At 36.9% G+C, this 22,167-nt stretch overlaps 3 protein-coding genes across 9 annotated transcripts; 1 reads left to right on the forward strand and 2 right to left on the reverse strand.

Annotated features, from left to right (window-relative positions):
* Window positions 1-959: 959 nt before the first annotated feature.
* LOC103419181 (uncharacterized) lies at window positions 960-3,883 on the reverse strand. The gene is made up of 4 exons (XM_008357299.4): window positions 3,314-3,883; window positions 2,669-2,980; window positions 1,729-1,921; window positions 960-1,586 (listed from the first exon to the last, which is right to left on the reverse strand). Exons 1-4 carry the CDS (start codon window positions 3,659-3,661, stop codon window positions 1,159-1,161), a joined length of 1,281 nt encoding a protein of 426 aa, XP_008355521.3. The 5' UTR covers window positions 3,662-3,883; the 3' UTR covers window positions 960-1,158.
* A 1,806-nt stretch (window positions 3,884-5,689) lies between these two features.
* Window positions 5,690-6,943, forward strand: LOC114826543 (guanine nucleotide-binding protein subunit gamma 1-like). Its single transcript, XM_029107028.2, has 4 exons — window positions 5,690-6,083; window positions 6,280-6,332; window positions 6,445-6,489; window positions 6,611-6,943. Exons 1-4 carry the CDS (start codon window positions 5,883-5,885, stop codon window positions 6,690-6,692), a joined length of 381 nt encoding a protein of 126 aa, XP_028962861.2. The 5' UTR covers window positions 5,690-5,882; the 3' UTR covers window positions 6,693-6,943.
* A 419-nt stretch (window positions 6,944-7,362) lies between these two features.
* On the reverse strand, window positions 7,363-14,764 carry LOC114826542 (ubiquitin carboxyl-terminal hydrolase 26-like). 7 transcript variants are annotated; one of them, XM_029107024.2, is made up of 16 exons: window positions 14,615-14,738; window positions 14,364-14,422; window positions 13,534-13,631; window positions 12,843-13,439; window positions 12,464-12,719; window positions 11,473-12,212; window positions 11,248-11,356; window positions 10,741-10,919; window positions 10,200-10,484; window positions 9,918-10,125; window positions 9,459-9,527; window positions 8,989-9,219; window positions 8,409-8,672; window positions 8,152-8,293; window positions 7,816-8,024; window positions 7,363-7,721 (listed from the first exon to the last, which is right to left on the reverse strand). In XM_029107024.2, exons 3-15 carry the CDS (start codon window positions 13,611-13,613, stop codon window positions 7,930-7,932), a joined length of 3,255 nt encoding a protein of 1,084 aa, XP_028962857.2. In that variant the 5' UTR covers window positions 13,614-13,631; window positions 14,364-14,422; window positions 14,615-14,738; the 3' UTR covers window positions 7,363-7,721; window positions 7,816-7,929. The 7 variants fall into 7 exon arrangements, with proteins under 7 accessions (XP_028962857.2, XP_070682977.1, XP_070682976.1 ...); XM_070826876.1 differs by having other exon boundaries at window positions 7,363-7,715; window positions 14,364-14,416; window positions 14,615-14,726; XM_070826875.1 differs by having other exon boundaries at window positions 7,363-7,718; window positions 14,364-14,416; window positions 14,615-14,726.
* Window positions 14,765-22,167: the final 7,403 nt, after the last annotated feature.

Genomic DNA, 22,167 nt, shown 5'->3' on the forward strand with positions numbered 1-22,167 from the left:
CGAAAAACTCAGAGGTACTCTGGTTAATGTCTAGTTATTTGTATGGCAAACATTCAACTATAACAGAGTGCTCGAGCAAAGATGATCATCAGTTTAGCAGGTTAATAATATAACTATAATAGTGTTTTCCTGTTTTTGACTAAAAGTCTAATTAAACAAACACCCTAAAGAAAGAAAAAAAAGCTTACTTAAGACTTAGAGATTGTTTGAATATGTACACTTGAACTTTTATTTATATATAGAATGTTTACAAAAAGAAGTGTTTACAAAGGATGCTAGGAAGGTTTTGGATGCTTGAGTGTATGAGGATTGAAGGATGGTGTGTGTATGGTGTGTCTCTGCTATGTTGAGGTGTTGCGAGATGTTGAGCTAGAGGTGTATTCTGTATGGGAGGAAAAGCTCCATTATATACAAAATCAAATTCCTAAACGACAAACAACTTTTTGAATAGTGCACTGTTTCTGAAATTGTTGATACTGTTTTTGCATCTGCCACACTGTTTCTGAAATTGCTGATACTATTTCTACATCTGCCAAACTTGTCTTTTCCTTTTGCTTTTTAATGAAGGCCATGTGAATTCACGTGAAACTTTCTGCATACTGTCCTAGCTACTGCATGTTTTGTCTCCTTATTCAATTGTGTCTCAAGGCTTTCAAGGGTAACCTTGGTATTTTCAAAATTGAATGTCCTTATGGTTAAACGAAACTTTTTTAGGATGTTTTGGATAGTTTTCCCTTTTTTTTTTCCTTAATTCAACGAGACATCAAACTAACGTTCATGAAATTTAAACTAAGGAAATCTCCTCAAATGTCCATTGGAAATGTTGCTAGATCAAATACTGAGAATCCATTAACCAGGAAGCGCTTTGCCAACTCCGCGAAAAGGTAACTTCCCTGAGAAATTATGTAAATAACCACGAGGAGACTTCGTGGCCGGAGATTCAAATGCAACAAATCAAATGAACTATCAAGGCCTTCAGATATATCATATTTGTGGAATGTTACGTTTCATAACAGCAACAATTGTAATTTGTATGTCAGCTCTAAGCTTCAACTTAAATAAAACGTGAATCAAAACATGGAAAAACACCAATGACGCCGATACATATGGGGAAACACTTGTACACGTCTAATCTAATCTCCAGCTGTTATCAAAGGATTAAAGCTTCTGAAGAACCCTGAGCTTGGCACTTCTAGCCCGGCTGTTCAGGCTCTCTTCCGCTTCAGACGGTGTAATTGGTCTCTTAGTGAGAATTATGCCTCTTAAGCCTTGTACCGTTTGTTTGATCCATGCTTCGTTCTCATCAATGTCACTCATGATCTTTCTCACTTCTTTCTTCCGTGGTTCTTCTTCATTCATGTCAACGTTACCATCTCTGTCTTTGACGTTGATGATGTCCAGAAATGTTTGTTTCACAATTCTGTCCTCCAAACTATGGAAAGAGATGACTGCCAACCTGCCACCAGGTGCAAGGCAGTCAAAGGAAGCATAAAGAGAATCCTCAAGAGTCTTCAGTTCATCGTTCACGGCTATCCTCAGAGCTTGAAACACCCTTGTAGCTGTCTTAATCCAACCTTGCCGTCCTTCTGTTGCAGTTGAATTCAACCTTAGTAATTAAAGCATTTTTGCATATCCATTAATACAACAATCAATTGAACTACGGTTCTGATAGAAATATACTATGCAAGTTCAAAGTACAAGAACAATAGAGAACATGAGGATGCCTACCTCGACTCAGCGGAGTTGCACTCTTTATAAGATCTACTAAATCACCAGTGGTATGCAATCCACCCTGTGAACGGGCTCTAACAATTCTATTTTGAAGAGAGTACCAGTTACTTTCTTCCCCATAGTCCCGCAGGATGCGCCCTACCTCATTATCTGGCCAAGAGTTCAAAATGTCTTCAGCTTTCAGACTTGCCTGTCAAAGCCCTACTCCAATCAATTATATGAAACAAACATTTACAATGATGATGCAGTCAGTAAATCATAGTAATCATGCATGTCATTTTTCTTAGAAAGTATTCATTCACCCTACAAACTATCACCTCGGACTTCCATGAATCACAGTCAGTACCGGCAGAGAACATTAGTTTGGAAAAGGAAAAATATAACTGAGCTTAGTTACAGAAGACGGGAATCATGAGTGCATATGACGAGGGGATCATAATTGGGTGATTCAGATCTTTACATCCCTACATGAGCTACACGATCCACACACTGCTGCAAGCACATATATGTAAAATGGTCACCACACCAATTTTCCACATGTGCACACATGTGGCGTAACTGTAACCTACCCATTAGTACACCATTCTTACACATGATAAAAGGGGCATTATTATAGGCATCCTATTTGAGCAATCACTCACATGAACACCCTCAAACTGGTCTTTGGACTTGGGAACACATGTAAAAATAAAATGGCATCAGAGCCTCCCCGATGAGTCTTCAGATAAAAATGTTTAACTATTACCATGAAAATTGCAAGAAAGCGATTGACTCAATCAGTTCATAACAACACTCCACCCGCTAAAAAACTCGAAATCACAAATGCGCTCTTAAGTTTCTTACATACATACTTGGAACATAAAAAAGCAAATAACTTTTTCCTAGTCTTTATCTCATTCAACTAAATTGGATACAAAAATGCCATAACAATTCTTACCTGAGGATCCATCCTCATATCAAGAGGTCCATTAGCAAGCACACTAAACCCTCTTTGTGGATCATTCACTTGCATCGACGACATTCCCAAATCCATCAACATCCCATCAATCCCAGTTTCAACCAGTGTCTCATCCACATCACAAAGCAGAGACTTCACATATCTGAAATTCTCCAAAAAGGTGTAAGCTTTGAGGCTCGAACTAGTCGGGTCATGCAAAACAGAGTTGATCCGAGCTCGAGCCTTCTCAAGCGCCGTAGGATCAACATCAAGCCCAACATACACTTCCATTTCCGGATGCCCTTCAATTATCTGCTAGTAATCAAACAATTAAGCCAAAACCCAACTCGTAATTACATCAAATTAAGGGTCTGTTCAGCATTGCTTCTTGTAGAGCAACCAAAAAGTTTCAAAGTGCACTTGGCAAACAAACTTAGTAGTGCTTCTAGCTCCTTGAAGCGCTTTTTCAAGAAGCACTTCTTCACGAAGCACTCGCAAGTGCTTCTTGCATAACTTGGATTGGATTAGGCGTTTAATACAAAATTCAACTTGTTTATATTATCACTTCTATCAGAAGCAGAAGCAGAAGCGATTATGACCACAAGTGCTTTCTGTAGAAGCAAAGATAGAAGAGTGATTACTGACCGCAGAGGAATGCCCAGCAGCTCCGACAGTGCAGTCGACGAAGTACCGTAGCTGTTTGGACGCGGGGAAAACGTCCAGAACCTCGCCGAGCATGACGGGAATGTGGGTGGCGGTGCCTCCATAGCGCTTGATTGTTTCCAACTGGAATTCTCTGTCGGAACGCGTTCTCCTCTTCTCCTTTACCACCACTATCTGCCTCAGTTCCTGCTTCTCCTTCTTCTTCTTGGCGGCGCTGCAGTTGCTTCTGGCGCTGCGCGCGGTGGTTGTGAGGCTTCTCAGGCGGAGTGATAACGAGGAAAAAGAGAAGAGCTTTGAGGTTGATGACGATATTGTTGATGCTATTGCCATTCCTTTGTTCAAAAAAAAAATTGTAGCCACATTCACGTTGATGTCGTTTTAATTTTAAATCTTGTAACCCTAAGGTGCGATTGGGATTACGCTGGATTGGCCCAAATCCAAATTCCTAAAACCCCAATTAGAACTTCAATTTTCAGGGTTGGGTCGTTGGAGTTTGCATTTTTTTTGGGTTTAGGCTTTTGAGTAGGAGTCCGAATCCTTTCCGGATCCTCTTTGTGAGAAACTCGGGGATCCGTGAATCGTGTATGTTCATCATATATTGTACAGTCAGTTTTCGTTAGGTGCTGTGTGTATTCAATTTTAAATAAAAAATTAAAATGATTTCTAATCACACGATGTACAATGAACGGATACGATTCACAAATTCTCAAGATCCTCATTCTTTGACTAGGAGTCTAGGACTATGGACTTTGGTTAGTCTACGGTTTGGTTTGGTCGGTTTTCTGGAATTTCTAGTATTCGAGACATTTAGGCAGGACTTGGGTGTTTTGAAGTGTGCTATTTGGAGAATGCTTTAGATGGAACCATTTCATAGTTATATTGTCGTTCTTAACAACTAATATAAGACTAATAAATTGACTTTGTACTAATAGTCCGGAAAGTCACTGTGGCTTTGAAATTGTTTCATAAAAGGATTTTTATCATAAATGGTTCTTGAAATTTACCCTAACCATCAAGATGGTCCTTGAAATTAAAAATTAATCAATGTAGATTTGAAAATATGTGTCGCAAATCAACGTGGTCATTCCGTCATAATTATGTTAAAAATTTCATTAAGTGCTGATGTGGCACTTAATGGGTCCCATAGGATTTCAGGACCATTTGTGATAAAACCTTTCATAAAATTCTCTCAAGCATTTTGGGATTTTTGTTTTGAGTTTGAAATTTAGTTTTAGGCGTTTTCAAGTTGTCAATCTGAAAATTTTCTTTGGTAAACATATTGGAATTTCAAGTAGGAATGTTGGCCCTTGAAATTTTATATGCCCAAATTCATACTCCAAACTTGAAAATGTTTAAAATCAAAACTTGAAACTCTAAAATCGAAGAATGAACACCTAAACTCCAAAAGTGCACATCCCAAACTGAAAATCCAAAACGTCAAAATCCAAAATCCAAAAGCAAATATTAAAAAAGAATTCCAAGAGCCGTATTTTTCTTTCATTACAAGAAATCCCTCCGTTTTTTTTTTTTTTAAAGCAACGATAGACAGATTTTATAAAAGAGAACGGTTACAAAACGAGAAAGAAGGCAAAGAAGCCCTTTCAATTACATTCAGCAGAAAGTAAATGAACAATAAAATGTGGAGGCTTTTCAAACCAAAGAATGTCACAACCTTCATAGCACTCAAGGGTGGGGAAAGACTTAAAACTTTCAAACTTATTGATGATAGAAATTGTTGAAAAATCCATCACAGTTTGAATGGGTCTGATCAAGCAGATATGTCAACTGTCAAACTAAACCGCCAAAAGCAGTTGTGTGTTTATTTTGACTTGTTGCTACCTTTGGCTTTGGGTATGTTACTCATTCGTCCCTTATTTTATACCATACTCATTCAAAACAACGACAGAAATTTCATTAGAATTGTCTTATTTGAATTAGTTAATGCTGGATGGTACTAGAAAAGGAGATTATTTTCTTATGTTCTGTGAAGGATATCTTCCGAATCACGTGGTATGAGAGAGTCCCGCACAAGTTTTTCTCTAAAACTTTGCATAAATTAATTGATCAATAATTTGAGGATGGATGGATGGAGGGAAATATGTGATCTAGTTGTTGGCATGTTGCCCTATCTGCTGCTCTGCTCATAATTCATGGTGTATTCGCCATGGCAGTCCATTTTTTAGAGACCGAAAGATGCGCAAAAGCGTTTTAACGTCTCTCAAGTTATTCTTGTGCGATTCATCAACGCCAATAATCAATTGTTAACTAAACTAAATAAGTTATAGAACGTGATCATTCACACCACATCCCCCTTTCTATATTTCCCTAAATAAATTCATCACTTTTTATAATCTAATTGCTTTTTATTTATTTTTTGTTTATTCCATGTCCACTCCTCAGTGCTTTTTAATCATGAACAAAACATAGGTCCCCATTCTCTCTCTCTCTCTCTCTCTCTCTCTAAACAATATAATCAGTCTCTCTCTCTCTCTAAACAATATAATCAGTTCTAGGTGTAAAGACAGAGAGAGGCTTTGGTTGGAATTTGTGAATGGATAAGCAAGTAGAAGAAGCAAACCCATCATCTTCTCCGGCAAGAGGAAGAGAAGATGAAGGAGGAGGAGGTGGAGGAATGGCTCTGCCACTTTATTTCGAAGACAGAGCAAGAGCTGGCCAATTTCCCACTTTCATTGGCAAGCATAAGCTCGCAGCTTCCATTTCCCATCTCCAAAACCAAATCGACATCATCCAGGTCCATCTTTTTCCCTCACATTTATCTCCATCATTTTTCTTTTATGATACGACATTCTAAACTAGTCTAACCTTTAGAGCGGAACTTTGACTTGGATGTGGGAGCGGACATACTGTCTTAGTTAACTAGCCTAACTCATATCTGCGCACAAGAAGAATTTATGAAAACTGAAAAAGGTTGTGTGATTCATATGCAGAAAGAGCTGGACCAACTTGAGACAATAGGTGAATCCTCCATTGTATGCAAAGAGTAAGCAAATAAAATCCCAACTGTTCATATGTTTTTGTTCACATTTCAATCCAACGGCTCCAACCCCCTCATCTTTCTTTCTTTTTTTTTTGGTAATATTGATCATATACAGCCTCATTGCAAGCGTTGAATCAACATCTGATCCATTGCTTCCATGGTAAGACATAATTCCAATTTCCAGCCCCTTTTTTTTAATATCGTTGTAGCTCAGTTAGTTAAGAGCATTCACCCTACACCCTAAGTCTGTTTTCAACGGGTGATCTAATTCTTGTACACAGGACTAAAGGACCAGGTGAAGTTGGGTGGGATAGGTGGTTCCGAGGAGCCAACAACTCCAGAAACCACAGCCGCTGGATCTAAAATTATAAACTTTTTCCATCCTCAAATGTTTTCCCTTCCTTTTTTTGTATGCATATTATGAGGCAGAGCAAAAACAGAGGAGGTTTCATTTCCTGCATTTTCTTTGAATAAATCACGGGGAAAAAGAAGAATAATGCATTGGCATGCAGGCAAGCAAACATGTGATATTTCCGCAAAACTCATGGGAGATGTGCCCTATGTCATGTATTTTATTACGAGAAATTAGCCGAAATAATCTTTTTTAAAATTCTCGACGATGCATTGTCTTAAAAATCGCAACTCACTTAAACAGAAAATAAATAACTTTTATTTTACATTTTATTTTTTAATAAATTGTAAAAAACTTGTTAAATGTTTCCAAGGCCAAGCCCTTGCCTAGGCGCCGCCTAGAAGCCTAGGCGTTAGATCTCTGCCCTGCCATCCAACTTAAATCTCGAATCGATGAAATGATCAGTTTTTAGTATGCATATCATCAACATAAAATTCTGATCAATTTAGCAAGGGGAATTTGATTAACCAATTCCCCTTTTATTATCACATCTTCTTTTGGATTTATTTATTGGAAATTTTATACAAACATAATTTCAATTCATTTTCTTGCTCCTCCAATCCGAGAATACGAACGCATGACTCATGATAGGAATGAACCCAGAAACTGAAACAGAGGAACTAACACATGAAACTCTTCTTAACTAATACACTTTATAAAACTTACTTGTACAGTGACCACCGGCGGAAGCTATTAGCTATGAGATAAAACGTCACCCCACACACCCGAAAAACAACATGTACATTCGACAATATACACCATTGTAATCAGCATCGTTCGACACATAAAAGTTGCGGTAACATCTTTATCAACAGAAAAATTACCACGGCAGTGGTTAGACCCAAAACATTCCGACCAGGAAACAGCGCATATCACATTTCCTTTTCACATGTGTCAGCGAGCAATGGCAGCATACTGTAATCTGTCTCCGCAGGCAAGGGATGGGTGACCTGAATTATACATGCACTGGACAACTGCTGCTGCCAAAGGAGCGAGAACGGTCAATAATCAAAACTGATGTCCCCAAAAATCCAGCAAACCACAAGGGAGCATTCATGCATTTTCGCAACTAACCTCAACAATGCAGGTCATCAAAACGCCCAGAAAACTTCAAGTCACCTCCCCTCTATCAATATCTACAAAAACATGGGTACTACATTCAAATATTAACCAGCAAAAAGCATGCTTCTAAACAACTTGGGACGAAACATTTGTTGTCAACAGTGTCCCGCGAAACCCCTCTTCAGTGTGCTGCGCATCCATTTTCTGGTCAGATAGCTCATCTGTGGAACAATTGTCAAAATGCATGTTTAAGGTTATTGAAGATAATCAATGCAGTAAAAGTTTTCAATCACATCAACTACAAACACTTCCTACGACTTTAAGCATTATATAACAGCATAAAATTACCAGCAATATCTCGGTTCTCATGGATTTCTGAATCATTCACCCAAAGTCTATCACCAGGGAAGATATTCATGTCCGCAAGAGTAGCAGATTCGTCCTCAATTATCCGAGTACCTTTGTGAAGTCCCTGGTTTTCCTTAACAATCTGCATAATTTAAAACAGTAATCAGATGCCACAGGAACAAAACAATTTGGACAAATAATTAACTCATGCATTGGTGAGTATGCTCGCATCTACGTGTTAGCTTCAAGAAGCATACCCCAAAAGATTCCCATATCATCATTTTCAACTGGTATATGGTTGTGGAACCAGAGACTTTTAAGCTTATTTGATCCCCAGTTTTTGTCCTCCGAGAGCGCTTGGAAACTCGGCGATCTGGATCGAAATTTGTTTGAGATGGTTTTAGAATCGACTTTGGAGCTTCCTTGCCATGCACAAAGTATACATATATGTCCTCGTTGCAATAATCGAGCTTCCGCATTAATTCCCTGCTTTCTCTTTCTCCAATGCAGTCCTCACATATCTATGAAAATTGAGGCACCTAATCAGACGAACAACTTTAAAACTGCTTCTCATAACTATGAATTCTAAATATATGACTCAAAATTTATACAATTTTTGTGCAAAATCGATGTTGCTGCCACTTATTGAGGTTTTATAACTGGAGTCACTAATGATCTGCCAGAAGACTACGCAACCAAAAGGTTCCAGATATTGGAGCATCTACTCTAGCATAAGACATTCTTAAATTTAAAAAGAAGCAAGAGAAACATGATATATAACAAGTGTCCTCCACTATGCATGGCAAGAAAACACAACTTAAAATGGTAAGCCTTTACCTCAGGACAAGTCTTAATCATAAGTCGTCTACACTCAACTTCACCATTTACGTGATTTGGAGTACTGAGGTCCTCCTCGCCCATTGGCATCTCTTCGCAAGACCCTGCCAAATTATTTTCTTCAGTACTACTTAACTCTATTTCAGCAGATATTCCTTTCTCTTCAATACCGCCCCATTCCTCACAGAAGGACTTCCAGTCATTCTCAGTAATGAGTATTAACCCATCCACCTATAATCCACAAAGAGAGAAAAGAAGCAAGAGTTCCCACATTAGAGCATTCTCACAAGTACAAATTTGATCCGCACAATCCCGTGAAAATTAAAAGAACCAGAAAAGGTTTCTTTTATAAGAAACAATAATTTTACAAATGAGAAAAACAAAAACAAAAAAAGACAAGGGAAAGACAAAAAGGACCAACAAGTTCAATCAACAAATATACACAAACTCGCATTTATTCATATGCTTACAGGAGACTTCTGGGAAATCAGACCACGTTTCTGGACCAGATCAACAGGCCTTTCTAGAAGCTGTGAATGCTGAAACAAAGCATCAGGGAGGTTAGAATAATTGCATAACACTAATAACTGAAGAAAAATAAGGCAGACTGAACTGCATGGACCAGGATAGTTTTATTTTTAGAGAAGAGATGAACCAGAATAGTTCTTAAATGCACTACACAATTTCTAGTTCCAGTAAATAGTACATAACTTGATGCCGGGTTTACTCAGCTTATTGAATTTGGACCAATAGTAAGTGTTGTCCAGCCCAAAGTAAAACTACATATGCATTCAGCTTTCAATTACATAAAGACTGCATTTATGAGACTGATGAACATGATTAAGGTCAAAAGCGTGCAAACAAAAAATTACAGTCTACTAGAGGTGCCGGATTTCAATAGAAGCACATCCAGAAACGTTCTAAGTTACCTTTTCACACTTTAGCAAATCCATGATGCCGTCTAATGTTTCGGGTTTCTCCACTGAGGAAATATTCTTTCCATTTGCAGTAATGTAGTTTTTCCACTTTGAAAGCCAAGAATTGGGTATCAAGTAATACTTGCAATGCAGAGAAAGTGGCACACTTTTTCCCGTAAGTAGTTTCTCATGAGTCTGGCGCTGTTTGAGCCTCACCAATCTGCAGCAAAAATACCAGTCAACACAATTACACATGCTTAACAGCTCTCCGCTACAAGTAAAAGTTTAAATTACCTTAAAGAATCCTCCATACATGCAACTTCAGATAGCTCATCACTGCATTGGGAACACTGTGCAGAGTCAGAAGGAAATGGAAAACAACCCAAATGATCATCAGGCTTCACTGTTAAAGCATCTTCATAAAGGAAGAGCCAGAGATTCTCAGGAACAAGCAATCTCTTAGCACCAGTGGCGTGTTCAGGCATAAGTTCCCCATGAGGACACCTAATTGAAGCTGTAGGTCCGGCATCGGCTTCAGCTGGAGCATCAAGAATTTTTCTTTTAAGCCACTGTTGTAACCTACAAATAAAAATGAATTAGAATCATTAGAGAAAACGAAATATAATGTAGCAGAAGCTATGAGAAGCACAAAAGTATTGAAAAAAAGCATAGTAGCTTTATCTTCTGTAATGCACTATAATTAATTAATTTATCCATCGATTGTGTGTTCGTATGAGAAAATCCCTAGTAAAAAAAGTCATAGCAAAGTCTCTAGCATAAGAATGAAGAGATCTGAAGGAAGGATAAAAAGCAACAAAACAGTTTGCAGTCATACCATGATTTAGAAACATAATATATTCCACCTGAACACTTCGCTGCAAGTGCATCCTCTGCAACTTGCTTCATTATTATTCTTCTATCCCTATAACTGTCAGCACAGACTACATTTCGAGCACCATCAATAAGGCAAACCATGCAGTAGTCATCATTGGCCAGTTCTGGCCCCCCTTTATACTGAAACAGCATTCAGTTAGACGAGAAAAATCATCAGTAACTAGTATACATTTCATCGGAAGTAAAACTAAAACATGGGAAAGAAAAGCCCAATAAAAAAACAAGAGAGGCAAAAGCGAAAAAAGAACATTTGATAATGCCATTATGCCAACACATGAAAAACCAGAAAAAGATGAGCCAAAGTACTAATCTGGAGTGAGAAGGTATGAAGTTGACAGTAAGTAGGGTTCATCACATAAGCATTATGTTACAAATTGGTGTAAGTATTTATAAACAACAGATAGAGTTACACACAATATTAAGCAAGTCCAATAACACATACAAATACCTTAGAGAACAGTTTGGTCCATGCTTTGACTGACAACCTTTTCATGTGGCCAACCTTTGAAACTGGAACTTTTTCATGCAAACATTGGATGGATGTGTTGTCAAGAGCACTGCAAGTGATTACTATGTAAGCCCAAAAAGAAATTGGGAACCAAAAACCCTGACATTGTAGTTCCAGCAGAAATCAAATTAAGAACTAAAGCAAAGACACCAAGCATATGCTTACGGTGAAATCATGTTATCAGCCCACTGACGAAGCCAGTCTGTTGATATCCAAAAAAAGGTTTCCTCAAGTTGTTGAACAGGAGCTTCCGACAGAATCGAGCGCACTTCGTGTCTTCGTTCTGTGATATTATTCATCTCTTCTTCTTTCTTAAATTTGTATTGCTCACAAGCATCAAGATATGATGCATTAAAACTTTCAATCTCATCACAAAGATGAGATGGAAGAGAACTACAAACAGTATCACCTTGTATCTTCCTATTATTGGCATTACATTCCACATGCACTTTCTCTTCACCCTTCCGGGAACGACTGAGACTATACATCAGCATATATGCATCAGCACATGAAAATGTCTCTACATGACTGGTAATAGATTCTGAAGGTTGTTGGTGAATGACATCCACATTATCACCATTTGAAATAGCATTCTTTTGTTCCATGCAAGATCGATCAACAGGTTCCGGTTTAACAGGCTTGGTATTGGAATTTGAAGTCCCTTCTCCAAACGGATGAGAACCCAAGTTTGAGACCTGCTCATCGTCAAATTCCCACCATTGCCCTGTCTTCTCATCCTTGACATGCGCTACATAGTGGCCACTGTTAACTGCAGTTCCCTTGTGAATCAGCACAGCTGACAAGTCATATACTGATTCACCCTGAGACGGGTCAGATAGCCTCTTCCTCATATCAAGTACTCCAGGAAAACTAAATGCAGAAGTAATTTTCTTCTTGGTTGTAGTCTATTGACACAAATCAATATAGAATAAAATATTAAAAAGAATAAAATAACTATTAACCACAAATCAATGACTATGTCAACAATAAACCATATAACAAACAAGAATACAACCTCTACTCTGCATCAATATCAAGCATGTGTGGTATATAAAATAGAGCTTACATGACTTTTTTGTGATCATTCGCGATTTCAACAATTGATAATTATAACTACAAAATGAAAACTATGCATTACCAAGGATCTCATAACTACCTTTGGAAGAAAAACATATCGCTTAAGCTGAAAGTTCAGAACATCAGGCAATGTGCGCAACTTGATGCTTCGAGTAGCATCGACTCTTGATTTACAAGACTCACAAAAATATTGATTCTCTCCATGGAGCTCTTCAACACTAAGGTAATCATCTAAACTCTCACCCAAACTTTTCAAACCCTTCACATTCAACTCCAACTCATAGAAGTCTTCCATGTTTGAAGAAGCTTCAGAGTCTTTTCCACATTGTGAGCACCTAAGTACATGCAAGTGGAAATAACATAAAGATAAGGAGAGATTTCAGAAACAATACAAGCACAAAGTAAAAGGCCATAATACGAAGAAGTATAATTCTACTCCAATCAGGTTCAGTCTTTACCTAGTAACATGTGATACACTTCCACGGAAAAGATCTTGAACAATAGATTTTGCCCTTGAAACTTTAGAGTTGCTCAGACAACGTTCAAGCAAAGAAAGAAGTAAGGTCAGAAACTCATGACTGTCCTGTTGAACTCCATTATCTAACTCCAGTGTTTTTACAAATGGAGATGAGTCTATAAAAGCCAATTTACTGGCATGCAACTGAGCAAAAAGCCGAGAAAGCTGATTCAACACTGGCTGCTGTTCCAAAACCTCAGGTTCAACCAAGAAGATACCTTCACGGAAGGACTTGTTCATGTACAAACATTGGAGTATGCTATTAGCATAGCATGTTGCACCCAGATTTGTGAGGCCTGCAGGAGAATCGGCAGAAGGACGAAGGTCCTGAGAAGGATCTGGGCCCAGAGTTTGCAGAATCTCTGATGTCTTCTGCCATAGGCCTGATTTCCTACTTCCATTCGGAGGTGGAATTAGCCCACAAAAGCAGTTTGGGTTATCTTTAGAATTCACACGGCAGCCTTGACAAACTGGCTTTGAAATTTGGTATAGCGTATATATATCCTCATTTGTAATTTCACCTGTTGCATGTATTTTCCTACACAATACCAACCATAATATGAGCCCCATAACAAGGGTGCATATCAAGCAACCGATAACTCTTCTTAACATAAAACGGCAAATGTTTCTACCTCAATATTTCGGAAGTGTTGTCAACATTATCTCCTTGTCTGTTTCGTTTATTTTTACTGCGCGTACTTGGTCGGCTCATTTTAACAACCGACCAACCCTGCAATGGACATGTGCTCAAAACATGAATTCTTAGGAATACTAAGAAGTAAACATGGGCTTGCACGCACACACTCCCACGCACGCACACACTTCCACACACGCACACAATTGGAATGAAGATCACAAATTATACGCTCTATAATATTCGGCAATCATCTTTTATACAATGGGATGTAGTCAAAGTGTACAAAGAGTACCATTGCAAAACTGGCATTCACGAAAAGGGTGCCCAAAAGCTCGCATACTAAACCAAACATGTTCGATATCTTCAATGTGGGATGTGGGATGTAGGAATCCTAACACGGTTTAAAGGCCACCCGAAAAAACTAATTTTCAAGTGTTCCTAGCTTTATGTATATTTATTTTTATTTTTTTAAATTGAAGCTTTGAAATATACACTTTTCGATACTCCCAAATAAGAACATGTTCTTGTTTGCCACAAACATAAGCTTGCATTCTGATAAATTCCAGATGCAATGATTTCCACCATGCACTTTCAAAGCATATGAAAAATAAAACGAGTTCCTACGAATGATCTTCAAGCAGCAGTATCTATAAGAAATAAAAATAAAAATAACCCTAGAAACCACAAGAACGAGAAAAAAACAGGATGATCGAAACAAACAAACAAAAAAAAAGCAATCAAATCAAAATTCAAGCATGTTAAAGCAACAGAAAATAGAAAGAAATTAAACCCAAAAAAATAGAGGGAAAAAGCTCAAAAGGGTACCTGGGTTCAGAGGCTGAGGAAGCAGAAGAAGAGGAAAGCTTGGACCTTTGGAGCTGAAACTTGACGAATTAATAATTTTTTAAATTAACAAAAAAATAAATTGAGAATTTGGGATTCTATTTAGGTCAGCGTGCGAGGGAGGGAGGAATGGCTTCGATTTTTGGTAAACCAAACAACTCGGTTTTGTTTGTAATTTTGCTAATTTGTAAATTAAAATAAATATGGATGGAAAAGAAGGTCGAGAATCTTACTCCGGAAGAAACAGTGAGAGCTCTCGTCGGAGACAGAGGAACACAAGTTTTTCACTTTTCAGTTGTGAAATTTGGGAACTTTTGGTCAAAAGATCCAGTCAGAATCTATGGAGATTTTTTACAGTGGGTAGGGGACCAGTCTTTTACGTCTGTTAAATTAGCACTCGGTTGCCCCCATCAACTTTTGGTACAAGTCTCATCAAGGAATGCGTCGGAATTGGTTGGGATAAGATTTTCTAGGTTAAAAAGTAAAAAATAATGAAAACTACAGTAATCGACTTTAAAATCTCTTAGTTACTAACTTACTAGCATAGATAAATAATTAATACATCTATATCGTAATACTAAATGATAGTGGTATGTACAATTTTTAGAATAATGCCTGTTTTAAGGAAGGATGGGTTGAGAAGGATTATGAGATTATTTTCTTCTTTTTTTGGGCAATATATGAGATTATATTTCTCCGCAAACTTTTCAGAATTAATGGTTGATTTGTAAGAACATGACTTGTGAATGAATTTAATATATTTCCAAGCTTGTTATATTCATATTATAGAAATACGTTAACTTTATACGAAAATGAGATAACCATGAAGAGCTAATTTGAAAACCTATATGCCCCTTCTTTTTTTTCAAACGATACATTATGTTATATTAGATATTAAATTAACCGCCAATGAGATTTGAACCTACGTTATCATGCAAGAGTTCAACATTTTTTCATCATCGTTGCAAAAGGCCATTTGCAAAACCTATATGCCCGTTAGATTTGTCATTCACATTCAATGTATTAAAAGCATGAGACGTGGGCAAGGTGTCTGAGGGATAACCTAGCTTAGGCGTGAGGCGAAGTCTCACAGGATCTAAATTTTTTAATATATACATATATTATTTTATATTATATTATATATATATATATATATATATATATAAAATAGAGGATGACAAGCACAATGAGCACACATATAACAATGCATGAGACAGCACACACATCCATTATATAAAAAAACAAAAATCAGAAGAAAAAAAAAAGGCAGAGAAACGATAGTGCAAGGAAGAGGTATGAAGTGGTTAAAACCTACCCAAAATTTGGATTTGGGAGTAAAAAAAAAAAAAAAAAAAAACTCCCAGAGGCACACCTAAGCGGCTACGGTGACGCCTTCCGCCCACTCCCTCAAAACAAAAGTGACAACCCTCAAGCCCAACCTCACAGGGCACCTAGGCGCGTCCTAAGGCAAGCCTTTTAAAACATTGTTCACATTTCCTAGAAATGCATTGATTATATGCACATTAAGTTGCACCAATATAAACACAGGACAATGAGACAATTACAAATCAAAATAATGTCGGTTAACACATAAATTTGGTAAGGCTAATAAGGAGGTGGATTGTCTGCCCTCCCATTTTCATACTCTTCACATCCCCTCCTGTTTTGTGTGGTCACGGTTAAGCCACGTCAACATTTTATATTCTTATTACTTTTTGTTTTATTATTTTTATTATTTTTATAAAAAAAATCAAAAGAAAATATTGACGTGACTTAACCGTAGCCACACAAACAGAAGAAAATGAGAAAAGTATGAAAATTGGAGAGCAGCTAATAAAGGTTGTTCTTAGGGGATTTATGGTGCTTGCAGGGTATTACTAGAGAGTTTAGGGTTATAGCCTGGTATCTATTGGAGGCTTTTGACATAGACTGATAATAGAATAAACAAGAGAAAAGATAGTGGTTCATCCATGACGGAGCTACATCAACAATAGTATATGACAGGTTTTTTTTGGATGAAATGGTCATTGAAAGTTGCATAACTCTTCATTTTGGTTTCTGAAATTTGAAATCAATAAAAGTAATCATTGAGTTTGTCTACCATCAATCATTTTGGTTATTCCATGAAAATTTTCCATTATATAATGCTCAAATGACAAAAATACCCTCAATTTTGTCAAATCATTTGGCCTATTATTTATTAAATTAAGAGTATTTTTATCATTTTGGTTCTTATTTAATATAATTTTTCATGAAATGACCAAAATGATTTATGGTAGACAAACTCAGAAATCACTTTTAATGATTTCAAATCTCAAAAATCAAAGTGATGAGTTATACAAATTTTAAAGATCATTTTGGCTAAAAAACATATATGATATATATGTTTGTATATGGATCTTACATACGAAGGAGAGAAGCCTTGGGCTTATTATGACATACACAGGAGAAATTGCGATCCTAGGGGTACTTTCTTTTTCTTCCTTTTCTTTTTCTTTTCAGATTATCCTCCTTCCTTTATATAGGGGTCCTCGGATGGGGTGACGAACCCCCCCGGGTCATGTTGCTAAGTCATGTTCAGCAAGTAACTGTTTTACGTCTTTGAGGGTGCATAAAGCCTTGGATTATGTCTTGACAAAAATCTAATTGTTGTGAATAACGTATCAAAGCAACTTCGTTTATTTGTCAGTATTATTAGTTTCGTGTAAAGTCTGGGGTCTCACTCACTATAAATAAAACAGAAGCAGAGAATCTTATATGGTAAATTGAAAACTACTGTTTGAGCAAACAAAAAGGGGCAAGGCAAAGCAGTTTTATTTCTTAATGCTCAAACATCATATAATCCCCTTGTGACATTATATGCACACTCATCAGCCAGTGTATAAAGCATCAGATCTAACACTAGAAGGGAAAAATATGAATAAGGAAACAGTGTGTGAGCAATAGTATTCTATTATTAGCGTGAACTTGGATCACTTTGAACTCTTGAAAATTGTTATACTAATCAAATAAGATAGCAACCTGAATTCACATAATATTGTTATACGTGTTATGGGTACGAATCTCATATTATCAATTAGTTTTATGGTGAACTTTTACTCTCAATCATGAGGGTGATAAGTCTTTCAATAAGAAAGGTACAGACAAAATATATCTCGTTGCAGGGAAATTTATTTTTCCGTATAGATTATTTATGAAACAACAATTGGTGATTGAAGAAGTTAAGGTTTCACCATAAAACTAATAGCTATATAATGAGTAACTCAATTATTTATAAGCACATGTAAGACATCTCACGTGCAGTGACGGAACTGCAGGCAATGAAGTCCCTTGACACCAACATCATGTTTCTTTGTTCCATTAAACTGCTAATTTGACCACATGACCTTAGTAAAGTGACCCCAATGTTAAGCAAAACAATGCTAGTTTAATCTAAAAAGCCAATCAATATTTAATTCTCCAATATCATGACCTCACAACGAAAATTTTCCAGCTCCACTGCTGCTCAAGTGTGGTGCTTTTTTTGAGTCTAGTGCGTAAACAACACAAATCTAGTGACTTGAAATATGTACGGTCATTGAGCTTCACATATGGAACAACATGCTTTAATATCATGAGGAGGTTGAGGTTTCACCGTAAAACAATTGGTTATGTGAGGAGTAGATCAATACTTATAAGCACATGTAAGGTCCCTCGTAACTCAGATGTGGGACTCATACTCCCAACAATATTTTTTTTTTCACTCTAGATCAATTTCTTTGGTCTCTTGAGCAATGTAACCAATTAGCACGTATGTATCTTTTGTATTGTTTAATGAAATATCACTTTATCACTTCTTGTCACTATTCTAAAATCTCAGCTTAACGCCGCCTAGGAGCTAGGCGGTTGACCACATCCCAGTTAATTCTTAAGCGTTTGAAAACTAATAAAGAGCGTTTAGACATGCTTAGGTGCTCACCTATACTCACCTAGGTTGTGACTCTCATTTAGACAGAAAATCAATAACTTTCATTTTGCATTTTATTTTTTATTTTTTCAATAAATTGTAAGAGACTTACTGAATACTTGAATGGACACTCATTATATGTTTGTTCCTCATGTTTTCAATACGTTCTAATGTTTTATAATCTATATGACATTTTATATGTATTTCAATACAATTATGTACTTTTTTAAGTATAAGAATGCACTTATTTATACGATATATAAATAAATTTACTTAAATCTACCTGGTCTGCCTTAAGCGCTAGGCCCCAGCCTGCCGCCCAACTAGCACCTAATGTCTTTTAAAACCTCGCTTCTTGTAAAAAGAAAAAAAAACATGTGATGAGGGAGAAAAAGAGATATAAGAATAAGATATATCCTAAGGCAATTATTTTCCTTTACAAATTTCATGTACAACACATTAACCAAATCAGAAGTTAATTAGTTATTCATTTTGTTTTGAGTTTTTATCACAAATGGTCCTTGAGATTGATCAAACTCATCATTTTGGTCTCTTACTTTCAAAATCAATCAATATCGTCCCTTACATTCATTATTGCACATCAATTTAGTCATTCTATTAAGATTCCGTCAACTATTCTGTTAGTTTGTATGTAAGATTCACAAATCCAATGAAATGGTGACATGTGGATTACACAAAATAAGGGGTTTTTTATCGCAAATGATTCCTTACATTGATCCAACTCCTCATTTTGGTCATTAAGTTTCAAAAATCGATAAATTTAGTCCTTCACTTTCACTACTGCACATCAATTTAGTCTATTCGTTAAAATTTTATCAATATTTTTCATTTGTGTGTTGATGTGGTCCCACTAATCCAATCATATGGTTCCACATGAATCAACTATAAAAAAAAAATTAAAAAAAAAAAAACTTTTTTTTAAGAGTGAACCAACGGACTAGTATTTCGTGCTGACATTTTTCTCGCATCCCACAACCCCAATTGGAAAAAAAAATCAATCTAAATTCGATAAAATCACAATCCAAATTCAATTCAAGTTTGATAGGATGATAACCAACTAGAGAGAAATGAGGAATGAGTTCAGGAGGTCAAGTATTTTAGTGGTGTCATGATGCCTTCCTTTTCTTTTTTAGCATACCTTGATGAAGCCGACGATGATTTTTTTTTCTTTTAGTTTTGGGTTTTAGTTTCTTATTTTACTTTTAGTTTTAAATCTTAAAAAAAATAGTTTCTTGTAGTTAATCCACATGGCCCATATGATTGGATTAGTGAGACAAAAAATATTGATGAAACTTTAACGGAAAGATTAAATTGATGTGTGGTATTGAAAGTTAGGGACCAAATTTATCGATTTTTGAAACTTAGGGACCAAAATGAGGAGTTGGATCAATGTCAGATAGGGGTGGGCACGGTTTGGTTCGGTGCGGTTTTGAGTGAAACCGAAACCAAAACTGAAACTTTTTGAGGTTTGGTTTGATGCGGTTTTGAAGCCAAATCAAATGAAACCAAACTGTTTGGTTTGGTTTGGTTCGGTTCGGTGCAGTTTCGGTTCGATTTTTAAGAAATAAATGTAAATTTAAATATACACCTATCTACGCATAAGACAGTCTCATTTTCTACACAAGACATGACACACCCTGATCCTAGAATCAAGGTGTGCTGGCCGTCACGTGGGCGTGACATAACCAAAAGTGCGACGCAGAAGCAAAAAGGTAAAAGAAATACGAAGGAATAAAAACCAGCTACTAGCAATAATATCCAACTAACATGCTAGAGTGAGTTTAAGTGTGAAACACACATATTCAGAGCATAAGTACCAAGTGCAGTCAAGTAGGACCATTACTAAATTACAACACCCGAAGGTGAGTCCTACATTTAAGTAGTCTTTCAGAATGCTGTGGGAATCCTCGTGAGCCACCAACACTGCTAACTAGAACCTGGAGGGGCGCAAAACAAGATTGAGTGGGTTAGTAAAACAAAGCTTTTCAAAAATATTTCATTTAACAACACTTATAACCCCTCATTGTAAAACCTGTATACTTTCCCAGAAAAATAGTATATATATAACCATATATAACAGCAAATAACCCAAATCACAAGTCTTTAACACTTTTCAAGAAATATGCCATGCTATGCTTCAAACATAATAAAGATGCATCAATATAACAAATGAAATAAGGAATCAACCAGAGACCCTGCAGCTATCTTGTACGGTTAATTCTATAGCTCAATATCCAACCCAACCCGAGTCACCACTGTGACCTGTACGGCACTACTCTGCACATAAATCGGAACTACCTGAAGTAGTCTGTACAACGAGAATGGTGTAAGAATACGCTCTAGTGCTTCTCTCATCAACAGCTGTATAATAATCTAAAGTCACATACAAGTCGAAACCACCTTTAATGGTATGTACGACATGTCGAAACCACCTCTAGTGATCTGTACGACATGCACCTACTTGGATCCAAGGTGAGCTTGTGGTGCGGGGTGAATAATATAAGCACTAACACCAGGGATGCAGGTTATGAGCTCTCAACACAATTTACATCATCAATAAATCACATGAACAACATAAAACTCACCTGATACTCACATGTGCGTCCACAACACCATTTCACATATATGCATCAAGTACTAATTCATATATTTCATATAATATGTATGCATGGCATTTTAAAACATATTATCATTTTAATTCAATTTCTGGGAAAAGTCAATAGTATATAGGTATATACAGAAAATAACTACCCACTCACTGGTATGTCGAAGGGTCGTAAACCCCGTGACGGCCTTGAATGCGCTCGTCCTCGTGATAGGTCTCACCTATATGCAAAACAACTATAAAATGTTATTTTAAAGTACATAACCAACAATGCGTAATAACTTCTCATACGATGCTCAATTTGGGTATATGAATATACCACAGTGACCTACTTGACGTCACGGACGTCGAGATATTTTTAGAAAAAAATTTCAACGCCCACGCGCCCCCACGCGCGTCATCCCCTACCTCCATATGCCGAAAAACTGGGCAGACCTGCAACTCCCCTTTTCTCGCTTGATTTCGCACCATTTTCCACGAAATTTTCACCAAAATGTCACAAATCACAAGAGGAAGAAGGCTATACCTTTTAAAACTGCCAAATCATTCGAAAACTCGTCGGGATAATTTCACCAAACCGGCCACCTTCGAACTAGGGCTTCCTGACGTCCAAAACTTCTAAACGAACGTCCCCGAGCTTCGTGGGAACCTCTTTAAGCTCACTGTGAGCTTGGATTGTCCTAAAAACCAACCATGACAAAGTTCGTGAACAGATATTAAACGGGGTTACGGTTTCGACATGATTTCGAGGGTTTCCAATTCTAAAAGTAGTACTAATCAACTTAGGAGGTTGTAAGGATGAAGGAACTCACCTTTTTGACGTCGATCTGTGAACTTTTGAGGGTTGGTTCCTTGTCCGTACAAGTTCAAAAGGGAGAGAGAGAGAGAGTGAACTGAGAGGGAGGAGAGATACGGGATAGGAGAGAGAGAGAGTGAGGTTGGCTTTGTGTGTGTGTGTCCTCCTAAGTCCCTAGCCACAAAATTGCAAACAATTTTAATCCACTTAATTTATTTTCCAAGAACTTAGGAGAGTATGCAATATTCAAATAAACATGTCACACATACCTTAGCAACCTTTAAGGGCAATTTTGTCATTTCACATCCACAATAAATGAAATTTCGGGACGGGCTGTGACAATACATTAATTAATGAACGTATGTTAACAATGAGTACATTGAGTGAGATGTTTTGATAATCTATTTTCGTCTAAAAT

The sequence above is a fragment of the Malus domestica genome, chromosome 08 (assembly GCF_042453785.1).
Source record: "Malus domestica chromosome 08, GDT2T_hap1".
Classification (NCBI taxonomy): domain Eukaryota; kingdom Viridiplantae; phylum Streptophyta; class Magnoliopsida; order Rosales; family Rosaceae; genus Malus; species Malus domestica.

Bases quoted from the DNA above. Each gene is read 5' to 3' on its own strand.
- LOC103419181 (XM_008357299.4), bottom strand. From the start codon at position 3,661: ATGGCAATAGCATCAACAATATCGTCATCAACCTCAAAGCTCTTCTCT. The intron at 2,981-3,313 runs GTCAGTAATCAC...GATTACTAGCAG, and splicing joins CTGCTGGGCATTCCTCTGCG to ATAATTGAAGGGCATCCGGA. The intron at 1,587-1,728 runs GTAGGCATCCTC...CAACTGCAACAG, and splicing joins TGCAACTCCGCTGAGTCGAG to AAGGACGGCAAGGTTGGATT.
- LOC114826543 (XM_029107028.2), top strand. From the start codon at position 5,883: ATGGATAAGCAAGTAGAAGAAGCAAACCCATCATCTTCTCCGGCAAGA. The intron at 6,084-6,279 runs GTCCATCTTTTT...ATTCATATGCAG, and splicing joins ACCAAATCGACATCATCCAG to AAAGAGCTGGACCAACTTGA. The intron at 6,333-6,444 runs GTAAGCAAATAA...GATCATATACAG, and splicing joins TCCTCCATTGTATGCAAAGA to CCTCATTGCAAGCGTTGAAT.
- LOC114826542 (XM_029107025.2), bottom strand. From the start codon at position 13,613: ATGAGCCGACCAAGTACGCGCAGTAAAAATAAACGAAACAGACAAGGA. The intron at 10,485-10,740 runs GTATGACTGCAA...TTTTATTTGTAG, and splicing joins TATTATGTTTCTAAATCATG to GTTACAACAGTGGCTTAAAA. The intron at 9,220-9,458 runs GTAAGCATATGA...TGTGGATTATAG, and splicing joins TGATTTCCCAGAAGTCTCCT to GTGGATGGGTTAATACTCAT.